We start from the raw sequence: 25,011 nt of genomic DNA, 5'->3' as shown, positions 1-25,011 counted from the left end.
TTTTGTTTCCTTGTTTCTTTCTTTGTTTCTTTTTTCTTGTTCTGCCTTAATCCCTCACTCACCCAATACACACATTTTAATACTTTATTCTATATTTCATGCCTACCTAGAAATGGCACTGTTTCTAAGCTGACTGTAGATTCATGGTCCTCCCGCCTTACTTTCTTGGAACTAGACTTAAAGGTATGACTCAGCAAATGGGCTGTATTTACAATAGACATTCCAATGTGTCTGAGGATCAGGTATCTTCATATCTGAACTACTGAATACGAAAGTTAACCAACATGAGTGATCAGGGATGCTTTGTCCAATTTGCTTCTCGAACACTGTGTATCTTTCTTCCTTAAGGATCCATGCATCTTCTAAAAACAGGTTTTAGGAAGTTTTTCTTTTCTGAAAGTTTCTGAGAAATTTTTCATTCTTTTCGTGGTTTTAAAATACTTGATGATTTCAAGGATGAAGAAGAAATAATAAACAACAGCTTTTTCTTCCTCAAAGCTCTTGTTGTATAAATTTAAATCCCCAAATTATGAAATTATGACTGGTCTACTGAATAAGGAAACTTATTTTTTAACTTTTAATATTTCCATATATGAACTCTTCCTAAAATTTATTATTGCTTTGGTTTGGTTCTATCCTCCAAAATTAAATACTGAAAGTGCCTGTCAAGTTTTGTAGTTTTCCTGCTAAACATAGTAAAACCACACTCCAGCAGGGTGAAACAAATATCACCTTCATAAGAGCAAGGAACATTTGACTTTCAAATTAAAAAAAAAAAAAACCCAGCTGAATTCATGTTGTGAAGAAAGCGAAAAGTGTTAGGAAATATTGTGTACTGGAAAAAGGGCTTCAAGAATGTGTTGAGTGTGTGAGTGTGCCATCACAGGCTTGGTTACACAACACTGAATACACAATACTGTTAGCACACAGAATTGTGGGTGGAAACTGACACCATCATGATGAGAATGGGCAGTCCCTTTGCCATGTATTGAGTTTTCGTATTTGTGTATGCATAGGTAGGTGAGTGCAGTCATATGTACATTCAGATACTGCTATATACACATACAGTTTTTCATAAGTTATCTGAAGATCACTTAGAAAAACAGACAAAGCATTTATATATTTTTAGAATTTCATTTTTACCACTTATGGAAAAACAGAGTTATTACCACCTGATGATTGTCTTTCTGGCATAATCTTGTTGAAGGCCAGCAAAGGAGCTAGTTTAGCTTGGGTCCCCATTAAACCTGGCTCCTTCACCTGCATATGTCATAGACTAGTACTCTGCTTAATGTTATATTGCTCTCCCAATAATGTACTGAGTCACCTCAGAACTCCTCAATCCCTTACCTGCATACTTCCATATGGAAAAATTGGATAAGTTCGCTCACCTCTGTTAACAATGAGATTTAGAAAGTTTCTATGAAGTGGACTCCAATGGAATATGAATAATAGAAGGACCAGGCTGCCCTGAACTAATTCTGGGTGCACACTCAATAAGGCAAAACTGTCCCATAACAACATTTCATGAATGTTCCATAATTTACCATTTTATGACTTTGTATAATTGAACATGTATAGAATTAAGATGAGATATATCATGAGGGGACCTGAGCAGTAGAAACATGATACTGTGATCTAATCTGTTGTTCTCCACAGAGAATTACTCTAACTACTCCCTACTTAGTAAGAAATGCTGCCACCTCTAGAATTCAGGAACAACACTCTGGGTCCCTAAAGCTATCGAGCTTGTTGCAAAACTATGTGAGCCCCTCTTTTTGATTCTTTGGACAAGAAACCAAGAATCTAGATAAAGCTGGACTATGTTCCCCCATTTGCCACACTGTGTCAGTATCCACAATGAACTTTCAAATCGGCTTCTCCAAATTTGTGGAAGAAATCATCAAGGAGGTCAAAGGAACCAAAAGGAATTAGGAGTGTCTGTATATATTTTCATTCAAAATATGCATCTATGAATATCCTACAGTGAGTGTTTCTTCTAAAATATATAATCTGTCTATTTACTCTGGCAAAAATATATGCTTTGGTTCTTATTTGTTAATATCGATGAGTCCTTACAAAACATAACATACAAAATAATATGTAAAGAATATAAAGAATCACTAGGAAATGTCTTACTCAAACTCAAGAAAAAAATCATTGGTGTGATGTTGGGCACTGGAAGAGCACATTGTTGACCTGGTATCTATTGTTGTATAAATAGAGACACAGTATCTACAACAATAATTATAAAACACAGATATTGTTTTTGTGTTTGTCAAAAGCACACAATTTGCTTGATGTATGTTTATTACATCGTATGTATTTAAACAATGTGGACAACATACCTTGTATTTGTTTTGTTAGATACTCTTCCATGTAAGGATTACAATGCCCTTTAGTTTTACTGTCATATATACATATATATATATATGTATATATATAATATAAAATCCATATGTACGTAGATAATATTAGTTGCTATTTTATTACATGTCATGTTTTGGCCCTGGTTAAAGTACTAGTATGTAATAAATAATAAATGACTATTAAGCTTCTTAACTGTCCATTAAGACTTGTAATATTTTAAACAATCTATCAGATTTAATTCTAAAACTAGTAATGAAGGGTTTAAAATGTTTAAATCACTTAATTTTATTTAAACTATTTTTAAGCAATATATTTTGATCATATTTCTCTACTTCTTCCAGATTCTCTACTTACATGTGTCATCACTGCCTGACACATGTTAGATCATGTTCATGGACTTTAAATTTGTGGAAGCTCAAGGCAGGCCCCGTGTCACTTTTCCTTACTGCTGCCTGCTGATCCAGATGTAGAACTCCCAGCTATTTCTCCTATACCATGTCTATTTCATGACACCATTCTTCCTGTCATAACAATGATGAACTAAACCTCTCAACTGTAAGCCCAGTCCCAAAGACATTTTTTTCATGAGAGAAGTCATGGTCATGGTGTCTCTTCACAGCAATCAAGACAATAACATGAACACTGTTGATAGCAATAATAATAATGGTCCTTAAGTGTTTTTATACCTAAAATCGCTTTCATTTTGTTTAGAGAGTTAAGGGTATGAGGCTTTACATTAATTTTAAATTAGGTTCCAATAGGTGATGTATATGTCATAAATCCAAATACATTGTATACAATAATAAAATATTTTAACCAATGAATTAGATCAAACAGAATCACTAAAATTTCAAACTTACTCAAATGAAGACAAAAATAAAAGATGTAATAAATAGGGAAATACTTAAGTGATTAGTTTAATGGTAGTTATATCAATACTCTTATCAAATGGGGTGGCTTGAAACCTATTTCTCTTTGATTTGTTTTCAAGCTACAGTTAGATTGAACATAAAACCACACTACACACTGTAGAGTTTGTGTTAAATGAATTGTAGCTAAATAAATGTACATGCCTTACATGGAGGTAATGTTTTCCAATGCTCAAGCATCTCTATCAATGCCTGATTAAACAGATTTCAGAGTAAAGCTATTACACGGCATAAACATTTCTTACTTTCTAAATGACAACAAGACCTTGTTTGTGCAAATATATGAAGAAAATGATGTCATGGCAAAGAGAAATAGGCAAACCCATAATCATAATGAGAGAAGTCACATTCCTCTCAGTAACAGATAGGCAGCAAATGAAACATCAGGAGGATACGGGAAACCTTGAATAACATTAGCCAGCTACTTCACTGAAATTATTTGCATATGTTTCAGACCGAGATAATAAGATCAAGTGTGCTCATTAGCAAATGCCTAGTCTATCAGTTAAATAATTTAAAATATTCAAATATAAGCATTAATTTACATTTTAAATGTAAATACAGATAAGTATTTCAACAAATGAATGGTTGTTTTTCTTTTGTTTTAGGATTTGTGTTTTCAAAACAGTTTCATGTGGAGGTCCTTGATCCACTTGGACTTGAACTTTGTACAAGACAATAAGTATGGATTAATTTGTATTCTTCTACATCCTGACTGCCAGTTGAAATAGCATCATTTTTTGAAAATGCTCTCTTTTTACCACTGGATGGTTTTAGCTCCTTTATCAAAGATCAAGTGGCCATAGATACGTGGGTTCATTTTGAAGTCTTCAACTCTATTCTGTTGATCTACCTGCCTGTCTCAGTACCAATACCATACAGTTTTGTTTTGTTTGTTTGTTTATCACTATTGCTCTCTAATACAGCTTGAGGTTAGGGATGGTGATTCCCCCAGAAGTTATTTTATTGTTGAGAATAATTTCTGCTATCCTGTGTGTTTTGCTTTCCCAAATGAATCTGCAAATTGTTCTTTCTAATTCTATGAAGAATTGAGTTTGAATTTTGACGGGGATTGCATTGAATCTTTAGATTGTTTTTGGCAAGAGGGCCACTTTTACTATATTAATCCTGCCAATCCATGAGCATGGGAGAGCTTGCCCTCTTTTGAGAACTTCTTCAATTCTTTTATTCAGAGATTTGAAGTTATCATACTTGCTGGATTAGAATCACAACAAGGTATTTTATGTTATTTGTGACTGCTGTGAAGGGTGTCATTTCCCTAATTTCTTTCTCAGCCACCATGTAAAAACCACCAAATAAAACCAGATACACTGAAACTAATAGAAGAGAAAGTGGGGAGGAGCCTCAAATACATGGGCACAGGAGAAAATTTCCTGAACAGAATACCAATGCCTTATGCTCTAAGATCAAAAATAGACAACTGGGACTTAATAAAATTGCAAAGCGTCTGTAAGTCAATGGACACTGTTAATAGGATAAAACAGCAACCAACAGATTGGGAAAAGATTTTTAGTAATCCTACATCCGATAGAAGGCTAATATTCAATATATACAAGGAATACAAGAAGTTAGACTCCAGAAAATTAAATAACCCTATTAAAATTGGGGTACAGAGCTAAACAAAATATTCTCAACTGAGGAACATCGAATGGTCACGGAAGAACCTAAAGAAATGTTCAACATCCTTAGTCATAAGGGAAATGCAAATCAAAACAACCCTGAGATTCCACCTCATGCCAGTCAGAATGGCTAAGATCAAAAACTCAGGTGACAGCAAACGCTGGCGAGGATGTGGAGAAAGAGGAACACTCCTCCATTGTTGGTGCGATTGCAGACTAGTACAACCATTCTGGAAATCAGTCTGGAGGTTCCTCAGAAAATTGGACATGGAACTGCCTGAGGATCCAGCTATACCTCTCTTGGGCATATACCCAAAAGATGCCCCAACATATAAAGAGACACGTGCTCCACTATGTTCATCGCAGCCTTCTTTATAATTGCCAGAAGCTGGAAAGAACCCAGATGCCCTTGAACAGAGGAATGGATACAGAAAATGTGGTACATCTACACAATGGAATATTACTCAGCTATCAAAAACAACGACTTTATGAAATTCGTAGGCAAATGGTTGGAACTGGAAAATATCATCCTGAGTGAGCTAACCCAATCACAGAAAGACATATATGGTATGCACTCATTGATAAGTGGCTATTAGCCCAAATGCTTGAATTACCCTAGATGCCTAGAACAAATGAAACTCAAGGCAGATGATCAAAATGTGAATGCTTCACTCCTTCTTTAAAAGGGGAACAAGAATACCCTTGGCAGGGAAGAGAGAGGCAAAGATTAAAACAGAGACTGAAGGAACACCCATTCAGAGCCTGCCCCACATGTGGCCCATACATATACAGCCACCCAATTAGACAAGATGGACAAAGCAAAGAAGTGCAGACCGACAGGAGCCGGATGTAGATCGCTCCTGAGAGACACATCCAGAATACAGCAAATACAGAGGCGAATGCCAGCAGCAAACCACTGAACTGAGAACAGGACCCCCATTGAAGGAATCAGAGAAAGAACTGGAAGAGCTTGAAGGGGCTCGAGACCCCATATGTACAACAATGCCAAGCAACCAGAGCTTCCAGGGACTAAGCCAATACCTAAAGACTATACATGGACTGACCCTGGACTCTGACCTCATAGATAGCAATGAATATTCTAGTAAGAGCACCAGTGGAAGGGGAAGCCCTGGGTCCTGCTAAGACTGAACCCCCAGTGAACTAGTCTGTTGCGGGGAGGGCGGCAATGGGGGGAGGGTTGGGAGGGGAACACCCATAGGGAAGGGGAGGGGGGAGGGGGATTTTTGCCCGGAAACCGGGAAAGGGAATAACACTCGAAATGTATATAAGAAATACTGAAGTTAATAAAAAAAAAAGAAAATGAAATAAAAAGTAAAAAAAAATAAAGAAAATAGTCAATAAAAGAAAATAAGTTTCATATGCAGCCCAGTCTAGCCTTGAACTTGTACCAGATTTTTGCCTCAGTTTCCTGAGGTCTGAGATGATATGCATGTACCACCATATCTTGATGAGTATAAGGATTTCAGTATTATTGATTTTAGCACCTAGTAGAAATAGTTTAGAAGACTTCACTGTCTTGAACCTAATTTAAGTACCATATAAAGTTTAAAGAATGAATTATGAACTTTTAAACCTCTATTCTATGCTGCACACAATACTACACATTCAAAGTGTCTGTACATCCTTAGGGAGGTTTAGATCAATGTTTGTAACCACTTCTTGTGAAATTTTGTTTACAGCTCATAAAATAAATATGACAACAATTCTAACAAAATGTTCAATAAGTATTTGCTCCAAGATGCTACTGATATACAAATACCAATTAGTTCACACGGTCAAATGAAACAGCAATTGCTGTCAACTAAAATGTGAGTTGGGTGGATGGGGAGATGAGGAGGGTCTGTGAGGTACCCTGGAAAAGCAAACCTGTTCACATATATTGCATGAACTTTCATTCCATTAAAAAATATAGAACCTGATATGTTGCTCTATAAAGCTTGCAAATGACTTAATGTGATGTCATAAGAGCATACCAGGTTATGATATTCTAAAATGTAAAACATGTGTGTTCTGAATTATTAAATGGAACATTTGCAGATATGAAAATACAAACAGATATGGGCTATTCAAATTAGAACCTACAACTATTTCCTTTAAATGAGCCCCTTTGAATTGAATTTAAACGAGTGTCTGAAATAGCTTTCCTGGCTTAAAGGTAAGTGGGTAGGTTTATAAATTCTTTGCCTTCACCACTTAAGTAAGAAAGATATTCTCAACGTTGTGTCAGTTCACAATACTCCAATAACAAGAATACAAAAGTGTTATCTAACATAAAAAGATATTAACTCATAAACACAGGAAACGTGTGAATTTCTTAAAGTTTACGCCAACCTTTGAGCTCAGCATTTTTATCGATGTCTTCGGAAATGTCAAGCTCTTTGTATAAATGACACTGAACAGTAACTCAGCCCCATGACTTGGGGCCACTCTGGCTGTATTACAATACATGGCCAGAATCATAAACCAGCTTCCAAGCCTTCTCTATTCTGGAGTTCTGGAGAAATGGAAACCAGTTAACAAACAAAGAGTTCGAGAGGACTACAAATTAATAAATAGGAATTCCATTCTTAAGGAGGCACATGGTATATGTAGTCATAAAACATATAATTTATTTTAAAATGTAATTTTCAAATTATAATGTATTCAGACAAATTTAGCAGAGAAGAATCTGCTGTGTTTGGATGGACTAACAGACTATTCGAAATTTGTCTGTCTCTAAAGTTCCTATTTGTTCTTAATTATTTTAGAGCAATTACCCATGGAAATATTTTTCTCAACCAAATGTTTCTTCTAATACCACCAATTTATTCATAGGATTGGTCTTAACAGATATCTTATGCATGTTATGATAAAATTTTATAAATTTATAATTTAAAAGTTTATAAGATATAAAGTAAATGTTACATGTCCTTATTTTAGTGCATTTTATAGGAGATATTCACTAATAGAACTACTTGTTTTTATATGTTCAGGATCACATATTTTTATATAACAGTTTATTGTATACCTTGTCATTATTTTTAGAATATATTCAAAACTGCTTCGGGATTTTTTCTTATTGCTCCTTTGATAATATATTATTATTTCTAGTTTCATACATTTAATGGATTTGTATGTGTGTTTCTTTTGTTTCTCTCTGTCTTTCTTTCTGTTCTTTTTTGTCTTTTTGTTAGATGTTTTTGTATATTTTGTACCTTTTGCATGTTTTTCTTCTCTAAAGAGGGAAAGAAGACCCATTGAGCTGAGTGGGTGGAGAGGTGGGGAACATCTGGGGAGAATTGGGAAATATAGAAAATATGATTGGAATACATTACACATTTTTCCTTTAAAATTAAATATAGTACAACTCTTCTCTCTATAAGGCACATGAATCCATTACCTTATCTTTTCTCTGCTTTGCATCTTGGTACACCGTCCAATGTTCCCCATCATTGCTGTAGGCTAGTTTGTATGAACCAACAAATTGCACATGACCAAAATCCTTAGCGCCTTGTGTAATGATGCCTGTCACTTTGGTAGGGACAAGAAGATCAACCTAAAAAGAGAAGAGAAAACAATCCTTAAATGCCATGACTTAACCCATTATGAATCTGTAAAATCTCTTGAACTCAAGAGGTTAAAAGCCATATATGCTAAGTGAAAAAAAATTTCTTGGCTATTTGTACTTTGAAATAGATGACTGCATTCATTAGTGGCTTATATTTAGACTTTGCAATCGGGTGTCTAGTCCAAGATGTCTTGGACAAGCAATACAAATAAAGTGATGGTTAGTTTAGCTCACTAGTTCTTATATTTAACTATTTTACCTATATTGCAACCATCCGACACTGTTTGAACATTTGTGCTCACCATGTAATGTACATTGCATTGGGTATTTGAAAATTAATATTAAATAAGATTCTCACTGACTTTTGTGAATTTTGCTCAATTCAGGAATATGTAATTTATTAATAGTAATCATTGTACTCTAAAAAAACTCCTTTCAGGAGATTATAATGCCAAATAATTTTAGGATGAAATTAAGCGCTGAACTGAAGGATGTACATAAAGGTAATGGAAAAACGGGAAAAATAAGGATCGAAAATATGAAAGTCTAACTGTAGGCTCTGAGTTGTGATTTTGTCTTCTCACAAAGAAAGTAAATGAAACCTGTAAATGTACATGACGAATGAAACCCATAAATGAAATGAATGAAAAACTAAATTATTACGTATTAAAATTATCAAAATATAAATGAAATCCAGGGTCCAGGGCTGCTTTTCATTAAACAATGTGACACAAAAAATTTCCCAGAAGCTTCTCTGCTTATTTTTACACTCATTCTTAACCTTTTTTTTTTTTTACATCTGGCAACACTAAGAAAAACTAAATTTAGAAACTTCCTTTTCTTGGCTGCCAACTTTTGAAGTCACCTTTGCTTTTATTTGTGCTCCTTGATCTATAGATTTTCTTCTTTCCTGGGCAAAGCACTGTATTCCAGCTATTTCCTGTGACTAAGTCCCATGCTCCATCCTTGATCTTATCTCTAACCACCATGATCCCATGAGTGACCTCAGTACTTTAAAACACTGTGTCCTTTTGTTCCTATTTCAAGTCTTCTGTCCTATGAGACTGTAACCCCAAATAGATGGCCATAGGTCAGATATAGGTGGTCATTGAAAACAGATAGGTGGAGTATTGAAGACCATATTTGGTGAAAAAACATCAAAACATGTGAAATATTTCTAAGTATTACACTTTAAGATTACATACAAATACACACACACAGAGAGACACAGAGCATCTATACAAATGTATATGTACGTAAGTGTATTTAAATTTATATGGAATTATTCTCATTTAAGAGATCCATTAAAAATAGTAAGCTAAATATAAATGATGGATTAAGAGAAAGGAATTCTTCTACCAGTTTGTGAAAGTTCATGAAAATATTTCAGAATGAAATATTACCAATGTGACATGTCATTGAAAATACTCCATGAGTGAAAAAAGAATGTTGAAGGGCAAACACGCTATCCTGGGTTTGGATGCTGCTCATATCATATAGGACTTTCCCAAGGCACCCCACATTTGGTCCTTTGACTGGACACATACTATATTATTTCTTTACACATGAAGAAATAGATACATAGAGAAGTCAATAAACCACTTCATATTTCAAAGGCAAACAGGGAACAACGAACTGGAGATTCAGCCTGGACCTCAGTGGTTCCACAACTCTTGGTACTCAAACCCCATGAGGGAGAGAGCTCAGGGGAAACCACCACTTCTGCTCACATTCCTGGTTCAAGAGGAACCACATAGAGCCCTTGGTTCCTGGACACAGGAATCTAGGAGTAGTCAGTGAGAGGATCCTTACAGTCTCTGCCTGTGCACAGAGCAGAAAGTCAGTCACCAGGAGAACTGACACATCTGAGAGCAGAGGTAATACCAACACTTCTGTTCCAAGGGACCCACCTGGAGCCATCAGGACACAGAAACCCAGGAGCTGTTTGGGACAGTACCCTTCCAATTTCTGCCTGCACTTGGAGCTGACCAGGTCCCACCAGCTCTCTGTATAGAGAGCCCGCTGGAAGAAAGCCGGCATCCAGGACTGCTGACACAAAGGCTTACAGGAGGGTCAAACCACTGTCAGAGACAGCAAGACCAGATAACATCATAGACAACCAGATGGTGAGAGGTAAGCACAGGAACCTAAGCAATAGAAACTAAGACTACTTGACATCATCAGAGCTCAGTTCTCCCACCAAAGTAAATACTGAATATCCCAACACACAGAAAAAGCAAGATTTGGATATAAAATCACATCTCATGATGATGATAGAGGACTTTAATAAGGACATAAATAGCTCCCTTAAAGAAATACAGGACAATACAGGTAAACAAATCATGGAAACAGAATTTAAACAGAAACATAGAGAAACTAGCAGAAGATATGAACCAAATGGATTTAACAGATATCTATAGAACATTTCAATCTAAAAGAATATACCTTCTTCTCAGCACCTCATGGTACCTTCTTCTAAACTGACCATATATTTGGTCACAAAACAGGCCTCAACAGATACAAGAAGATTGAAATAATCCCATGCATCCTATGAGATCACCACAGATTAAAGATAGTCTTCATTAACGACAAAAACAACAGAAAGTCCACATACACAGGGAAATTGAACAACACTATACTCAATGATAACTTGGTCAAGGAAGAAATAAAGAAAGAAATTAAAGACATTTTAGAATTTAATGAAAATGAAGGCACAACATACCCAAATTTATGGTACACAATGAAAGCAGTGCTAAGAGGGAAAACATTTCCATTCTGGAAATCAGTCTGGGGGTTCCTCAGAAAATTAGACATTGCACTACCTGAGGACCCAGCTATACCTCTCTTGGGCATATACCCAAAAGATGCCCCAACATAAAACAAAGACACGTGCTCCACTATGTTCATCGCAGCCTTATTTATAATAGCCAGAAGCTGGAAAGAACCCAGGTGCCCTTCAACAGAGGAATGGATTAAAAAATATGGTACATCTACACAATGGAATATTACTCAGCTATCAAAAACAATGACTTCATGAAATTCATAGGCAAATGGAATGAATTTGAAAATTTCATCCCTGAGTGAGGTAACTCAATCACAGAAAAACACACATGGTATACACTCATTGATAAGTGGTTATTAGCCAAAAAAGCTGGAATAATCCAAGATGCAATCCGCAGACCACAGGAAGCTCAAGAAGAAGGATGACCAAAATGCAGATGCTCTCACTCCTTCTTAAAATGGGGAAAATATTCATAGGAGGGGATATGGAAGCAAAGTTTAAAGCAGCGACTCAGAGCCTGCCCCACATGTGGCCCATATATATACAGCCACCAAAACTAGATAAGATTGATGAAGCTAAAAAATGCATGCCGGATATAGATCTTTCCTGAGAGACACATCCAGACCATGTCCAATACAGAGATCAATGCTAGCAGCAAACCACTGAACTGAGAGCAGAACTCCCTTGGGGAGAATTAGAGGAAGGATTGAAAGAGTTTAAGGAGCTTGCAATCCCATAAGAACAGCAATGCTAACCAACCAGAGCTTCCAGGGACTAAACCATTACCCAAAGAGTACACATGGACTGACCCAGGGCTCCAACTGTATATGCCTTGTTGGGGCTCCAGTGGAAGGAGAAGCCCTTGGTCCTGCCAAAGTTGGACTCCCAGTGCAGGGGAATATGGAAGGGGGACAGTAAGGGGGATATATGGGGGGAATACCTGTTTGGGGGAGGTGGAGTGGAGGGAATGGGGGCTTATTGACAGGAAACTGGGAAGGGGAATAACATTTGAAATGTAAGTAAAGAAATATATCTAATAAAAAATTTAAAAAAGAAAAATATTCAATTAAAAATAACTTTAAATTCTATGTTATCCCCCCCCAGGCTTCCCATGATTTCTGTCATCAGTATATCACACTTTCATTCAAAATGTCAATTATTTTATTTTTTCCCTTCTGGGACTAATGGATAGTTTTGAAGGGATCACTATACTCAGTACATAGTGTGTAAAGAGAAGCAAAAAACAATGCTGTATTCACAGTAGGAGAATTCTGTGAATTTTCACCCCGCTCTTCAGCTGACTCAGCTTTAACTGTTATACATCCAAATCTAATTGCTCAGACATACTTGGTCAAAGCCTGCTGTCAATCATGAGGTTCATTCTGTTGACATTCAAAACTGATAAAAATAGGAGGTGCGGGATATGAGCCACCTTGTACCATCACAGGCTGTAAACACTCCGGAACTCAATGGCTGAGTAAAATGAACCACTAAGCCTTCACTCCTCAGCTCGAAATGTCTGTGAATCCTCAGCTCAGATGTGAGGAGGAATCTTCCAGCATATTTTTTAGTGGTGATTCCTCCAGTAATCTGGATTTCCTGGGGAGTGGAGATGTTTTCTCCTAAATTATAAGGCTTTCTCTTGCCAATAGATAAGTTTTTCACCCACTCTAGCTGCTCCCTTTCTCAAGGTTTTTTTCATCTAGAAATATTTTTCATTTTTCTGTCAGTTAAGCAAGCTTCTGTACTTAAACAGGCAGCATAGGCAGCAATCTGTTTCAACCTGGACTTTATCCTAAAATTCCCTGCATTAAATTTAGAATACCAGCTCTAAGAAGGGTTCTTTCAGCACAGAAATAATTTTGACTCACATGTAAAATGAGCTTGCTGAAATAGAGCACTCCAGAACTCATCCAGAGCAAGACACTGGGAGAATTCTGGCCAGTGTCCTGGGTTCTCTTGTAAATCTGAGTTAAAGGGGAACTACAGACTTTCTAGACTAAATACTGCTCCAGGAGACTCACCACCTGAGGTTTCACTAGAATAGAACAGATGATTGAGAACACTGGGCTGGTTCATGGTCTGACATTTGACCTTATGTCTGAATCAGACTGACACAAACCTGTCATGTAATAAGTTCTTAGTAAAAGTCTTGTTAGTTTCAGCTGGAGCTGATGCCTTAGTAGGTCCCATGAACAGGAGCAAAACTATTGCTAAGAAAGCCATTGTGTGTCCATCCAGAAAATGCTATCTGACTTAAACTGATGCTTTCTATGTGGCATAATATTTTTGGTATTGTACTCGTTACAAATAGACTACAAGCAAAAGCAGCCAGCTAACAACTCTTCCATGTTTCAAAACTCGATTTTAAGAGTTGGTTTCACCCCCTCAGCTGAAAGTGATGGCTCCTTTCCTTTCTTTCTCAAATCTTACTCATTCTCTTCATCAGAAAAGTTAAGTGAACCAGTGCCCAGGGTTTTATGAAAGTAAAATGGGTATGCATATGAGCGCATATATAATAGAATGAGTAGTATGAAGGACATTAATTAGAAGATCAGATAAAAGTGAAAAAATAATTGAATATTCTGTTGGAACCTTGATAGAAGGCTATAGAAATGCGAGCATGGGTGCCCAGAGTTGCATGCATATAAACATATGCCTATAGTAAACATAAGTGAAAGAAAGAGCCATGGATTTGAAGGAATATAGGGAAGGGTACAAGGGAGGGCTAAAAGGGAGGAAAGAAAGGGAGAAAATGTAATTATATTATAATCTCAAAAATTAAAAACAGATAAACATGTATTTACAGCCTGAAAAAGTGAGCGAAGCCTATTTTGATCACATGTTCAGAATATATACAAAGAATCATTTCTTCTTAAATTATTGAGAAAATTTTGATATAATCAAAGTTCTTATTTATAAGTAAAATTGTTATCACAACTTTTATAACATATTTTGCATTACTCTTTAAATATTCTTTTGGACATAATATCAATGTAATATAAACCTGTTACATTGAAATGTTTAGGCCTTCTATATATTCAGTAGAAATATACTTTTTCCATAGGTTATTAACCCATTGTTGGTTGGATCTATGAATGCATACATAATCTACATATACTGCAGACAAAATATTTAGAGAAAACTTGTTTTCAGTAGACATAGGATTATATGCATGCTGGGCAAGTATAGAGCTGCACACTTGTCCTTAGGAATAGTTATTGTATCTAAACATTGAATCAAACAATTGTATACAATGTTAGTTAGGTTGAAGTCGGACAGGAACTCCCACTAGCATTTGAACAATGCTGTTATCATATGCTGACTGTTCTTTCAGTGGGAACACAGGGCAATTAGTGTGTTATTATATTATGACTTACTGTTCACTTTCAGTATCTGATTTGGTCTTACTATTCTAAGGTTTGGATTCCACAAACGCTGTGTATCTGGATAATATATGAATTCTAGAATCCATTATTATAATCAATGCAGGGAAATGGTTAGTGACAAAGGTAATTCTAACCACTTAAAAAGAGCAGTTGGTTTTCCTATGTTACACTTTAACAATAAAATTTGAGCAATAAAATCATTTGCATGCTGCTAGGAGAAGCTTTCTGAGTGCAGGTCGTCATGCACTATCCTGTTTGCAGGCTATCTGCTCTGTGGCAACATTCCAAATACCCACTTCTCACCTGGCCTGGACTTCAGTTAGAGAAAATTTTCCCCTTAATGGCTAAATTCAATTACAAAATAAACAGAGATGTATGTCAACTTGAACTTCAGCTCCCACTTGCTGCCAGCTTATAATGGTTACCTTCTAAAATGATGACATGAGAATGATATAAATTGTTTGACTGAATATTTTAACTTAACAATACAGGTAGCTTGGGGATCAAGAGCATGTTAGTGTTAACCATTTAATTTTTATAATCTTTTCATGGTAAAAGTAATTGTGTGCTGAATAATAATCTTTATGAAGAAGGAGATAAAAAATAGAAACGACTTTGTCTCCCAGGTGCAATCAGTCCTTCTTTTTGTTTATTTTTGTGTTTCTGAAAAATTCTAATATTTGGCATTTAAGTACAACTTTATAGATGATTTTTAAATTATTAAACATCTATCTGTTTATTTATATTTCATTCATGAATTGATTAATTTTACATCCTGATCGCAGGCTTTCTCTCCTTCCAAGGATGAAATATTTTTAAACATTAAATCCTAATTTGCTTTTTATTGTGATAAATGCCAAACCCCAAAACAACTTGAGGAAGGAAAAGATTTGTTTAGATTGCAGATTACAGTCCATGACTAAGGAACTAGGGCAGAAATTCTTGCATCAAAATATTTTCATATGCTTAGCTTACCGTGTACATGCAGCTTTGTAATTTTGTATGTTGTATGTTTGTATCTTGAGTGTTTTGCATATAATAGTAATGTAATAATAATCATAATAACAATAATAAAAAGTTTAGTAATAAGTTGTGGTGATTATATTATTTTCTTTATTATAGATACATGCTCTATGAAAATTATTTTCTCAGTTCCTCTAGATAGTCATGTGTCTGCAGTTCTTTTATTCACAGCCAGAATATATGCTAAGCTCCATTTATATTTCATTGTTCATTGCTCTTATCTTTCTTTATAGACAGAAAGAACCTGCTATTTGAATCACAGCATGCATTGTTTCAATTTGCTCCACAATTATAGGCTTTCATCGACTGTGTATTTCCCTCTACTGTTCACAAGATCTCTCTTGTAGAAACATTTACGTCTATGATGATACCCCCAATAAAGAGGCAATATTAAATTTAATGTCCTGAAATGACATTGGATGACATTTGATTGTCATTTTTCTATATGTACAGTCTAACAGTATATAGATTATCCTCTTTAATGTCCTCTTACAGATCTTCTGGTTCACATTTGAATGACTACTTATATGTTATTGATATTATATCTAATATTTGCATTTCCTGTAGATGACCATGTACTTTTATTTTATATTTGATTGACATTGTCTTGGTTAGGATTTCTACTACTCTGAAGAGACAGTATGACCATGGCAACTCTTATAAAAAATATGTAATTGGTGTCTGGCTTACAATTTAGAGGCTCAGTATATTGTTGTTATGGTGGGAAGCTTGGCAGTGTGCAGGCAGATGTGATGATGGAGAAGAAGCTGAGAGTTCTACATTCAGTTCTGAAGGCAACTGGAAGAAAGTGCCATACCGCGCCTTGTTTGAGCATTTGAATTCTCAAAGCCCGCCTCCAGTGACGCTTTGCCAACAAGACCACACCTACTCTAACACGGCCACACCTCCTGGTATTGCCAATCCTTATGGGCCTGTAGGGGCTATTTTCATTCAAACCAGCACAGACACTATAAAAATTTAAGCTTTCCTTACTGAAATAGTATTACCTTTATATTGTATAATATTTTGGGTCTTAAAAGACCTATAAAATTGGATGAGCTAAAACTTATTTACATGTATTACAATCTCTACCATCTTTTCCTTTTTTATTTATTCAAGTTTAAAATTACGCTATCATGAATACTTATTTAGATGTATATGTGTAGATGCACAAATATGAGCACCTGTATGATTACAAAACACATATATATGGTATGAGAGCATACTATACTTTCATAATTATTTTTTCTAGTTGTTTAGTGACATATTTTTTCTGCATTCATGACAGTGCTTATTGTAAAATTTATGCTATGTTTTTGAAATTATTACTATCGATCATCATTATTACTAGAATACCTCTTGGTAAGGATTTTACTCATGCTTATATAGGTAAACGAGATGAATTTTTCACAAGCTACACTGCTTTCCCTGAGAAAACAATGGAACTTAAAGGGTTTCTTTTGTCCCACGCCTATCTTCATTTACTTTTTATTTTTTGAGAATTTCATACAAAAGCACTGTATTTCTATATTTTTAAAATACTCATTTTACTTCTTTTGACTTCTTAAACCTAAAAGCCAATACTGAGGGTTTACTTTTGTTTTTCTTTTTTTACTTGTATCATTTTGTCTGTGAACATTCAGTTTTTGTAACCCTTCCCTGTATTCTTAGAGTTCCCGATTTTGTTTTTAATGATAGTATTTTTATCTTTAGTAATGTATCCATAACATTTGAATGTTTAACTTCCCTGGATAAACGTTGTCTCCCTTATCATCTTAGCATTTGCTTCACTCCCCCCCATGTATTCTTGAGAATAGCATCTTTGCATAAAGTCCTTCAACCTGTTCAATATGCAGAAAAGGCAATTGGTCTCCTCCTGCTTTTCTTCATACCCTCAGGACTCTTTTTTCTCTTTGTTGTACTGTGTATTTTAAAAAAGTCAGTTTGATCTTGTAAAGTGTATTCTTTTTTACTGAGATGTGAGAAGAGAGAAGAATCCTTATATTGTTACCATTGACCACTGAGGATACCCTTACTAATCATCTTCTCTCAGGAAGTCGCCTTGATTGCGTTTCAGATCTTCCTATATCAGCATTGTCTCTGGCTTTCTTTCCAGTGCTCGGCAGACATTTACATGGTTGAAATGAAGCTAGTTAAAGGACAATTCTCTTCTATTCCTTCTGTGTATCTTCAAATGAGATATGCTATTTTTTAAGATAATACCAAATTTGAAATAGTCTTTATATTTAATTAAATGGAGATTTTGATTGAATAACTATTTCCTGATAGTTAATTTACTTATTATCATATCATTATCAGTTTTTGCCTCAAGATGAAGAATCTCAGGGCCATCTTTGTTAACCATCCTTTGTCCAGTGTACATGAGGTGTTCCTGTAATGTTATTAGAATGAACAGCTTTACAGGTTAGAGTAAAATAAGCAGCTCATGTGTTGTATCCTGTTATCCTTGAGTAGTTTGCAGTACTGGGTGTTGGATTATCTTTGTCAATAGATACAATAGAACAAAGAAGAGGAGAGTACTGTTGCCAGGTTTGAATTTCTTGCTGCAATAAAATATCCACTGGGTCCTGACTTGGATACCTTTGGTTGAGGCCTTGTTCTAATGATTGGGATGTCAGAATCTCATGCTATGGTTATAAAAGTTGCCTCCCTCAGACTAGAAAATCTGTGTGCATACTTCAATGACTTGGAAGGGGTTCAATCCTACAGCAATCATCATCAGCAAACTGAATGAGTTAAAACAATATACATGAATTTTTTAGAAGTTCAATTCAGAAAGACTTAAACTTGACTCTGTTTTATCAACTCTGAAGGGGGTTTTGGAATGATTACTCAAATCTCACAAGACTGAGTTCATACTAAAATTTTTACCTAAATGGAATTTATTGGAATGTTATCAAATCTCAAAAATCATTTAAAAATACTAATAAACTAATATAAATCTTATGAAGTATAGTTGTTTTGAAATAATGTGAATGCACAGAAAATATGCTTCTGTTGATTTGTGTAAATAATGCTCTACTAAGGGAGAATACATATTTCTTTTGTTGTTTTATAAGTAGATCATTGTAATAGCACCCTATAAATTTTACTTTTGAATTGTTTTGAAAACTGTCCTTAATTATAGTTCCTAATAATTAATGTTAACATGCTAGCTACTATCTTTTACTCTCAATTCTAAATTCTGAAAAATCCAGGAAGAAGAATCCCTCCTTTCTTACAGTGTTATTGAAAGTGACTTTCTGCTGAGTTCATGAAAAACAAGATTGCCTCAGGAGAGAGTAGAATTAACATATCTTCTTTCAAGATCTTTCAAGACTGTTTCCAATTAGGCATGGACCTTGGTTTATTTAATCTATGAATGAAATTTAGGGTGATCCTTAATTGAATCACTCTACAATTGATAGTCATTGCTAGTTGATAACTGACTGTTTAATACAAGTCATTGATCAAAGAGTATAACAACATATAATATTTTGACATGAATTAAAATTGTTGACGCTAAGCTGAATGAGAAAAAGTATTGTCAATAATAACTTCTATATAATTTAGAAAGCAATGATAGCTCTTTTAGGTTGGAATTGAGACAATTTGTTATTTGTCAATACTAAAAGCCCAAATTTACCTTATGTAGTCAAAATTTGTCTACATGTTCTTGAAAAGCTTTCTCTGAAAATATCATTAAGGGTTACTTTAATAATTTGTCTTACCACAAAGACACTTGCTCAACCACATTTATTGTGGCTTTATTCATAATAGCGAGAAACTGAGAATAGCCTAGACATCCCTCAACAGAAGAATGAATAGAAAGATATTATTCTACACAGTGGAAAATTACTCAGCACTTTAAAAAAGTGATATCATGAACATTCAGGCAAACAGACAGAATCAGAAAAAAAAATCATCCTTAATGTAACTCAAACCTATAAAGATTAATTTGTTTTTATGTAGATATTAACTGTTAAGTAAATGATATTCAAGCTACAGTCTTCAGACCTAGAAAGTCTAGGTAAGGAGGATAGGTCTTGATGGGTGGGTGGGGATAAACCTCCCTGAGAAGAAGAAATAGAATAGATCAGATAAATGAATGGACTTGGAGTGGTTGAGGATGGGAACTACTAGATTAACTGGAGAAACAAAGGAGGAAAGGGTATAGGAAGAGAACAGAGCTGGAATTGAAGAGCCGGTTAGGGATGATATAGAAACCTAAAACATATGAAAATGACGTGAAATGAGATTTTCTAATGATAAATATCGAGTTTCAACTGGTCATCTCTTTTCACCTAATAAGGATCCTAGTTGTAGGACTAGGTTCAATTCAAATGAGTTGGTAGTCAAGGATTACATGGAAATCCCCAAGTAATCCAGGTTGTGGCTAACACAAAGTATTAATTTCCACAAAGTGACAGCAGGACCTCATTACCGAGGACAACACCCATATAACTAACTGAACATGGTGAAGTCAAGTGGGTACCAACATGGAACCTTCACCCTATGTTCTAATCTTTTTTGGTGTAGGAAGGTACTCTGCGGGCTACTGCAAGTTAATTGTAAACACAATTCCAGCTTAAAAAACTTCGATCTACAATCTACCCTGCCTGAAAAATAAGCCAGGGCAGTGGTGGAACAGAACTTGTGGGAGAAGCCAGTTAATATCTGATTTGACTTAAGGCCTGTTCATAAGAAGGAACCAGTATCTGACACAGCTTGGGTAACCAAGTACCAGACAATAGATAGCCTAAAGACCTAGGATATATACCAAACACTACTAGCCCTAAAAAAGTATCAATAAAATAACTTCTAATTATTTTCTTGTATACTCATAGATCACTGCCCTATTGAGCCGTCATCACAGAAGCTTCCTTTAGAAGCCAAGGGGAACAGATACAGAGACCCATAGCCAGATTTTATCTGGGGATAAAGTCTAAATTGGAGGTTTCCATCAGATCAAGTCCCTCCCATTAGAGCTCACCAAACCCTTAAAAAGAGGAGGTAGAAAAAATGTACAAGAGGCTATGGAGGACCTCAGTAGAACAAGACCCTCTCAATCAACTAAACAAGGTACATGTGAGCTCCCAGAGACTGAGGCGGCAATCAAAGGGCATATATGGAGCTGTTTCTAGTTTAATATTCTTATGGGACTCCTGAGTGTGAGAACGAGAATGTGTCTGACTCTTTTACCTGAAATCTTGACTCTTTTTTTCTCTTGTTAGTTTGCTGTGACTGAATTCAATATGGTAGTAGTTCATTGATCTCATTATGTTTTATTTATCACATTGTTTTTTTCTTTTCTTTTCTTTAACTTGAGTTACATACCTCAAAATATAGAAAATAATAAAGCATCATATAGAAGATGTGGAACAATATCTTCTGTAAGTCAGAACATATGGTAAGACAATTTAATATGGCTATATGTGAGAAATATGTCATTCATCTTAAGGCAAAAGAAAATAATTCTTCAGGATGGGAGAGATCAAATTGAAGAAACATTTTTATCTATCAGGAAATAAGTATTTTTTATTCTTATTTTTTTTATTAACTTCAGTATTACTTATTTACATTTCGAGTGTTATTCCCTTTCCCGGTTTCCGGGCCAACATCCCCCTAACCCCTCCCCCTCCACTTCTTTATGGTGTTCCCCTCCCCACCCTCCCCCCATTGCCGCCCTCCCCCCAACAGAATAGTTCACTGGGGGTTCAGTCTTAGCAGGACCAAGGGCTTCCCCTTCCACTGGTGATCTTACTAGTATATTCAATGCTACCTATGAGGTCAGAGTCCAGGGTCAGTCCATGTATAGTCTTTAGGTAGTGGCTTAGTCCCTGGAAGCTCTGGTTGCTTGGCATTGTTGTTCATATGGGGTCTCGAGCCCCTTCAAGCTTTCTAGTTCTTTCTCTGATTCCTTCAACGGGGGTCCTATTCTCAGTTCAGTGGTTTGCTGCTGGCATTCGCCTCTGTATTTGCTGTATTCTGGCTGTGTCTCTCAGGAGCGATCTACATCCGGCTCCTGTCTGCCTGCACTTCTTTGCTTCATCCATCTTGTCTAATTGGGTGGCTGTATATGTATGGGCCACATGTGGGGCAGGCTCTGAATGGGTGTTCCTTCTGTGTCTGTTTTAATCTATTCCTCCCTATTCCCTGCCAAGGGTACTCTTGTTCCCATTTTAAAGAAGGAGTGAAGCAATCACATTTTGATCATCCGTCTTGAGTTTCATGTGTTCTAGGTATCTAGGGTAATTCAAGCATTTGGGCTAATAGCCACTTATCAATGAGTGCATACCATGTGTGTTTTTCTGTGATTGGGTTACCTCACTCAGGATGATATTTTCCAGTTTCAACCATTTGCCTACGAATTTCATAAAGTCATTGTTTTTGATAGCTGAGTAGTATTCCATTGTGTAGATGTCCCACATTTTCTGTATCCATTCCTCTGTTGAAGGGCATCTGGATTCTTTCCAGCTTCTGGCTATTAAAAATAAGGCTGCTATGAACATAGTGGAGGATGTGTCTTTTTTATATGTTGGGGCATCTTTTGGGTATATGCCCAAGAGAGGTATAGCTGGATCCTCAGGCAGTTCAATGTCCAATTTTCTGAGGAACCTCCAGACTGATTTCCAGAATGGTTGTACCAGTCTGCAATCCCACCAACAATGGAGGAGTGTTCCTCTTTCTCCACATCCTTGCCAGCATCTGCTGTCACCTGAATTTTTGATCTTAGCCATTCTCACTGGTGTGAGGTGAAATCTCAGGGTTGTTTTGATTTGCATTTCCCTTATGATTAAAGATATTGAACATTTCTTTAGGTGTTTCTCAGTCATTCGGCATTCCTCAGCTGTGAATTCTTTGTTTAGCTCTGAACCCCATTTTTTAATAGGGTTATTTGTCTCCCTGCGGTAATTTCTTGAGTTCTTTGTATATTTTGGATATAAGCCCTCTATCTGTTGTAGAATTGGTAAAGATCTTTTCCCAATCTGTTGGTTGCCGTTTTGTCCTAACCACAGTGTCCTTTCCCTTACAGAAGCTTTGCAGTTTTATGAGATCCCATTTGTCGATTCTTGATCTTAGAGCATAAGCCACTGGTGTTTTGTTCAGGAAATTTTTTCCAGTGCCCATGTGTTGGAGATGCTGCCCTAGTTTTTCTTCTATTAGTTTGAGTGTATCTGGTTTGATGTGGAGGTCCTTGATCCACTTGGACTTAAGCTTTGTACAGGGTGATAAGCATGGATCGATCTGCATTCTTCTACATGTTGACCTCCAGTTGAACCAGCACCATTTGCTGAAAATGCTATCTTTTTTCCACTGGATGATTTTGGCACTTTTGTCAAAAATCAAGTGCCCATAGGTGTGTGGGTTCATTTCTGGGTCTTCAATTCTGTTCCATTGGTCTATCTGTCTGTCTCTGTACCAATACCATACAGTTTTTATCATTATTGCTCTGTAATACTGCTTGAGTTCAGGGATAGTGATTCCCCCTGAAGTCCTTTTATTGTTGAGGATAGTTTTAGCCATCCTGGGTTTTTTGTTATTCCACATGAATTTGCAAATTGTTCTGTCTAACTCTTTGAAGAAATGGATTGGTATTTTGATGGGGATGTTATTGAATCTGTAGATCGCTTTTGGTAAAATGGCCATTTTTACTATGTTAAACTTGCCAATCCATGAACATGGGAGATCTTTCCATCTTCTGAGGTCTTCTTCAATTTCTTTCTTCAGAGGCTTGAAGTTCTTATTGTACAAATCTTTTACTTGCTTGGTAAAAGTCACACTGAGGTACTTTATATTATTTGGGTCTATTATGAAGGGTGTCGTTTCCCTAATTTCTTTCTCAGCTTGTTTCTCTTTTGTTTAGAGGAAGGCTACTGATTCATTTGAGTTAATTTTATACCCAGCAACTTTGCTGAAGTTGTTTATTAGCTTTAGTAGTTCTCTGGTGGAACTTTTGGGATCACTTAAATATACTATCATATCATCTGCAAATAGTGATATTTTGACCTCTTCTTTACTAGTCTGTATCCCCTTGACGTCTTTTTGTTTTCTGATTGCTCTGGGTAGAACTTCAAGAACTATATTGAATAAGTAGGGAGAGAGTGGGCAGCCTTGTCTAGTCGCCGATTTTAGTGGGATTACTTCAAGTTTCTCTCCATTTAGTTTAATGTTAGCAACTGGTTTGCTGTATATGGCTTTTACTATGTTTAGGTATGGGCCTTGAATTCCTATTCTTTCCAGGACTTTTATCATGAAGGGGTGTTGAATTTTGTCAAATGCTTTCTCAGCATCTAATGAAATGATCATGTGGTTTTGTTCTTTCAGTTTGTTTATATAATGGATCACGTTGATGGTTTTCCATAAGTTAAACCATCCCTGCATGCCTGGGATGAAGCCTACTTGACCATGGTGGATGATTGTTTTGATCTGCTCTTGTATTCGGTTTGCCAGAATTTTATTGAGTATTTTTTTTTCCTTTTTTTTTTTTTATTAACTTGAGTATTTCTTATATACATTTCGAGTGTTATTCCCTTTCCCGGTTTCCGGGCAAACATCCCCCTCCCCCCTCCCCTTCCTTATGGGTGTTCCCCTCCCAACCCTCCCACCATTGCCGCCCTCCCCCCATAGACTAGTTCACTGGGGGTTCAGTCTTAGCAGGACCCAGGGCTTCCCCTTCCACTGGTGCTCTTACTAGGATATTCATTGCTACCTATGGGGTCAGAGTCCAGGGTCAGTCCATGTATAGTCTTTAGGTAGTGGCTTAGTCCCTGGAAGCTCTGGTTGCTTGGCATTGTTGTACTTTTGGGGTCTCGAGCCCCTTTAAGCTCTTCCAGTTCTTTCTCTGATTCCTTCAATAGGGGACCTACTCTCGGTTCAGTGGTTTGCTGCTGGCATTCGCCTCTGTATTTGCTGTATTCTGGCTGTGTCTCTCAGGAGCGATCTACATCCGGCTCCTGTCGGTCTGCACTTCTTTGCTTCATCCATCTAGTCCAATTGGGTGGCTGTATATGTATGGGCCAAATGTGGGACAGGCTCTGAATGGGTGTTCCTTCAGTCTCTGTTTTAATCTTTGCCTCTCCCTTCCCTGCCAAGGGTATTCTTTTTCCTCATTTAAAGAAGGAGTGAAGCATTCACATTTTGGTCATCCGTCTTGAGTTTCGTTTGTTCAAGGGATCTAGGGTAATTCAAGCATTTGGGCTAATAGCCACTTATCAATGAGTGCATACCATGTATGTCTTTCTGTGATTGGGTTAGTTCACTCAGGATGATATTTTCCAGTTCCAACCATTTGCCTACGAATTTCATA

At 36.3% G+C, this 25,011-nt stretch overlaps 1 protein-coding gene across 3 annotated transcripts in view; it reads right to left on the bottom strand.

Annotated features, from left to right (window-relative positions):
* The window catches only part of Edil3 (EGF like and discoidin domains 3), a 536,979-nt gene that overhangs the window by 26,814 nt on the left and 485,154 nt on the right, over positions 1-25,011 (bottom strand). For all 3 annotated transcript variants that reach the window (NM_001427434.1, XM_087634184.1, XM_087634186.1), the window contains 1 exon segment: positions 8,340-8,495. In NM_001427434.1, the coding sequence (NP_001414363.1) occupies positions 8,340-8,495 (156 nt within the window).

The sequence above is a fragment of the Rattus norvegicus genome, chromosome 2, assembly GCF_021556685.1.
Source record: "Rattus norvegicus strain SHRSP/BbbUtx chromosome 2, alternate assembly SHRSP_T2T, whole genome shotgun sequence".
In the NCBI taxonomy this organism is placed as follows: Eukaryota; Metazoa; Chordata; class Mammalia; order Rodentia; family Muridae; genus Rattus; species Rattus norvegicus.
This window is presented reverse-complemented; position numbering and strand designations above follow the sequence as displayed.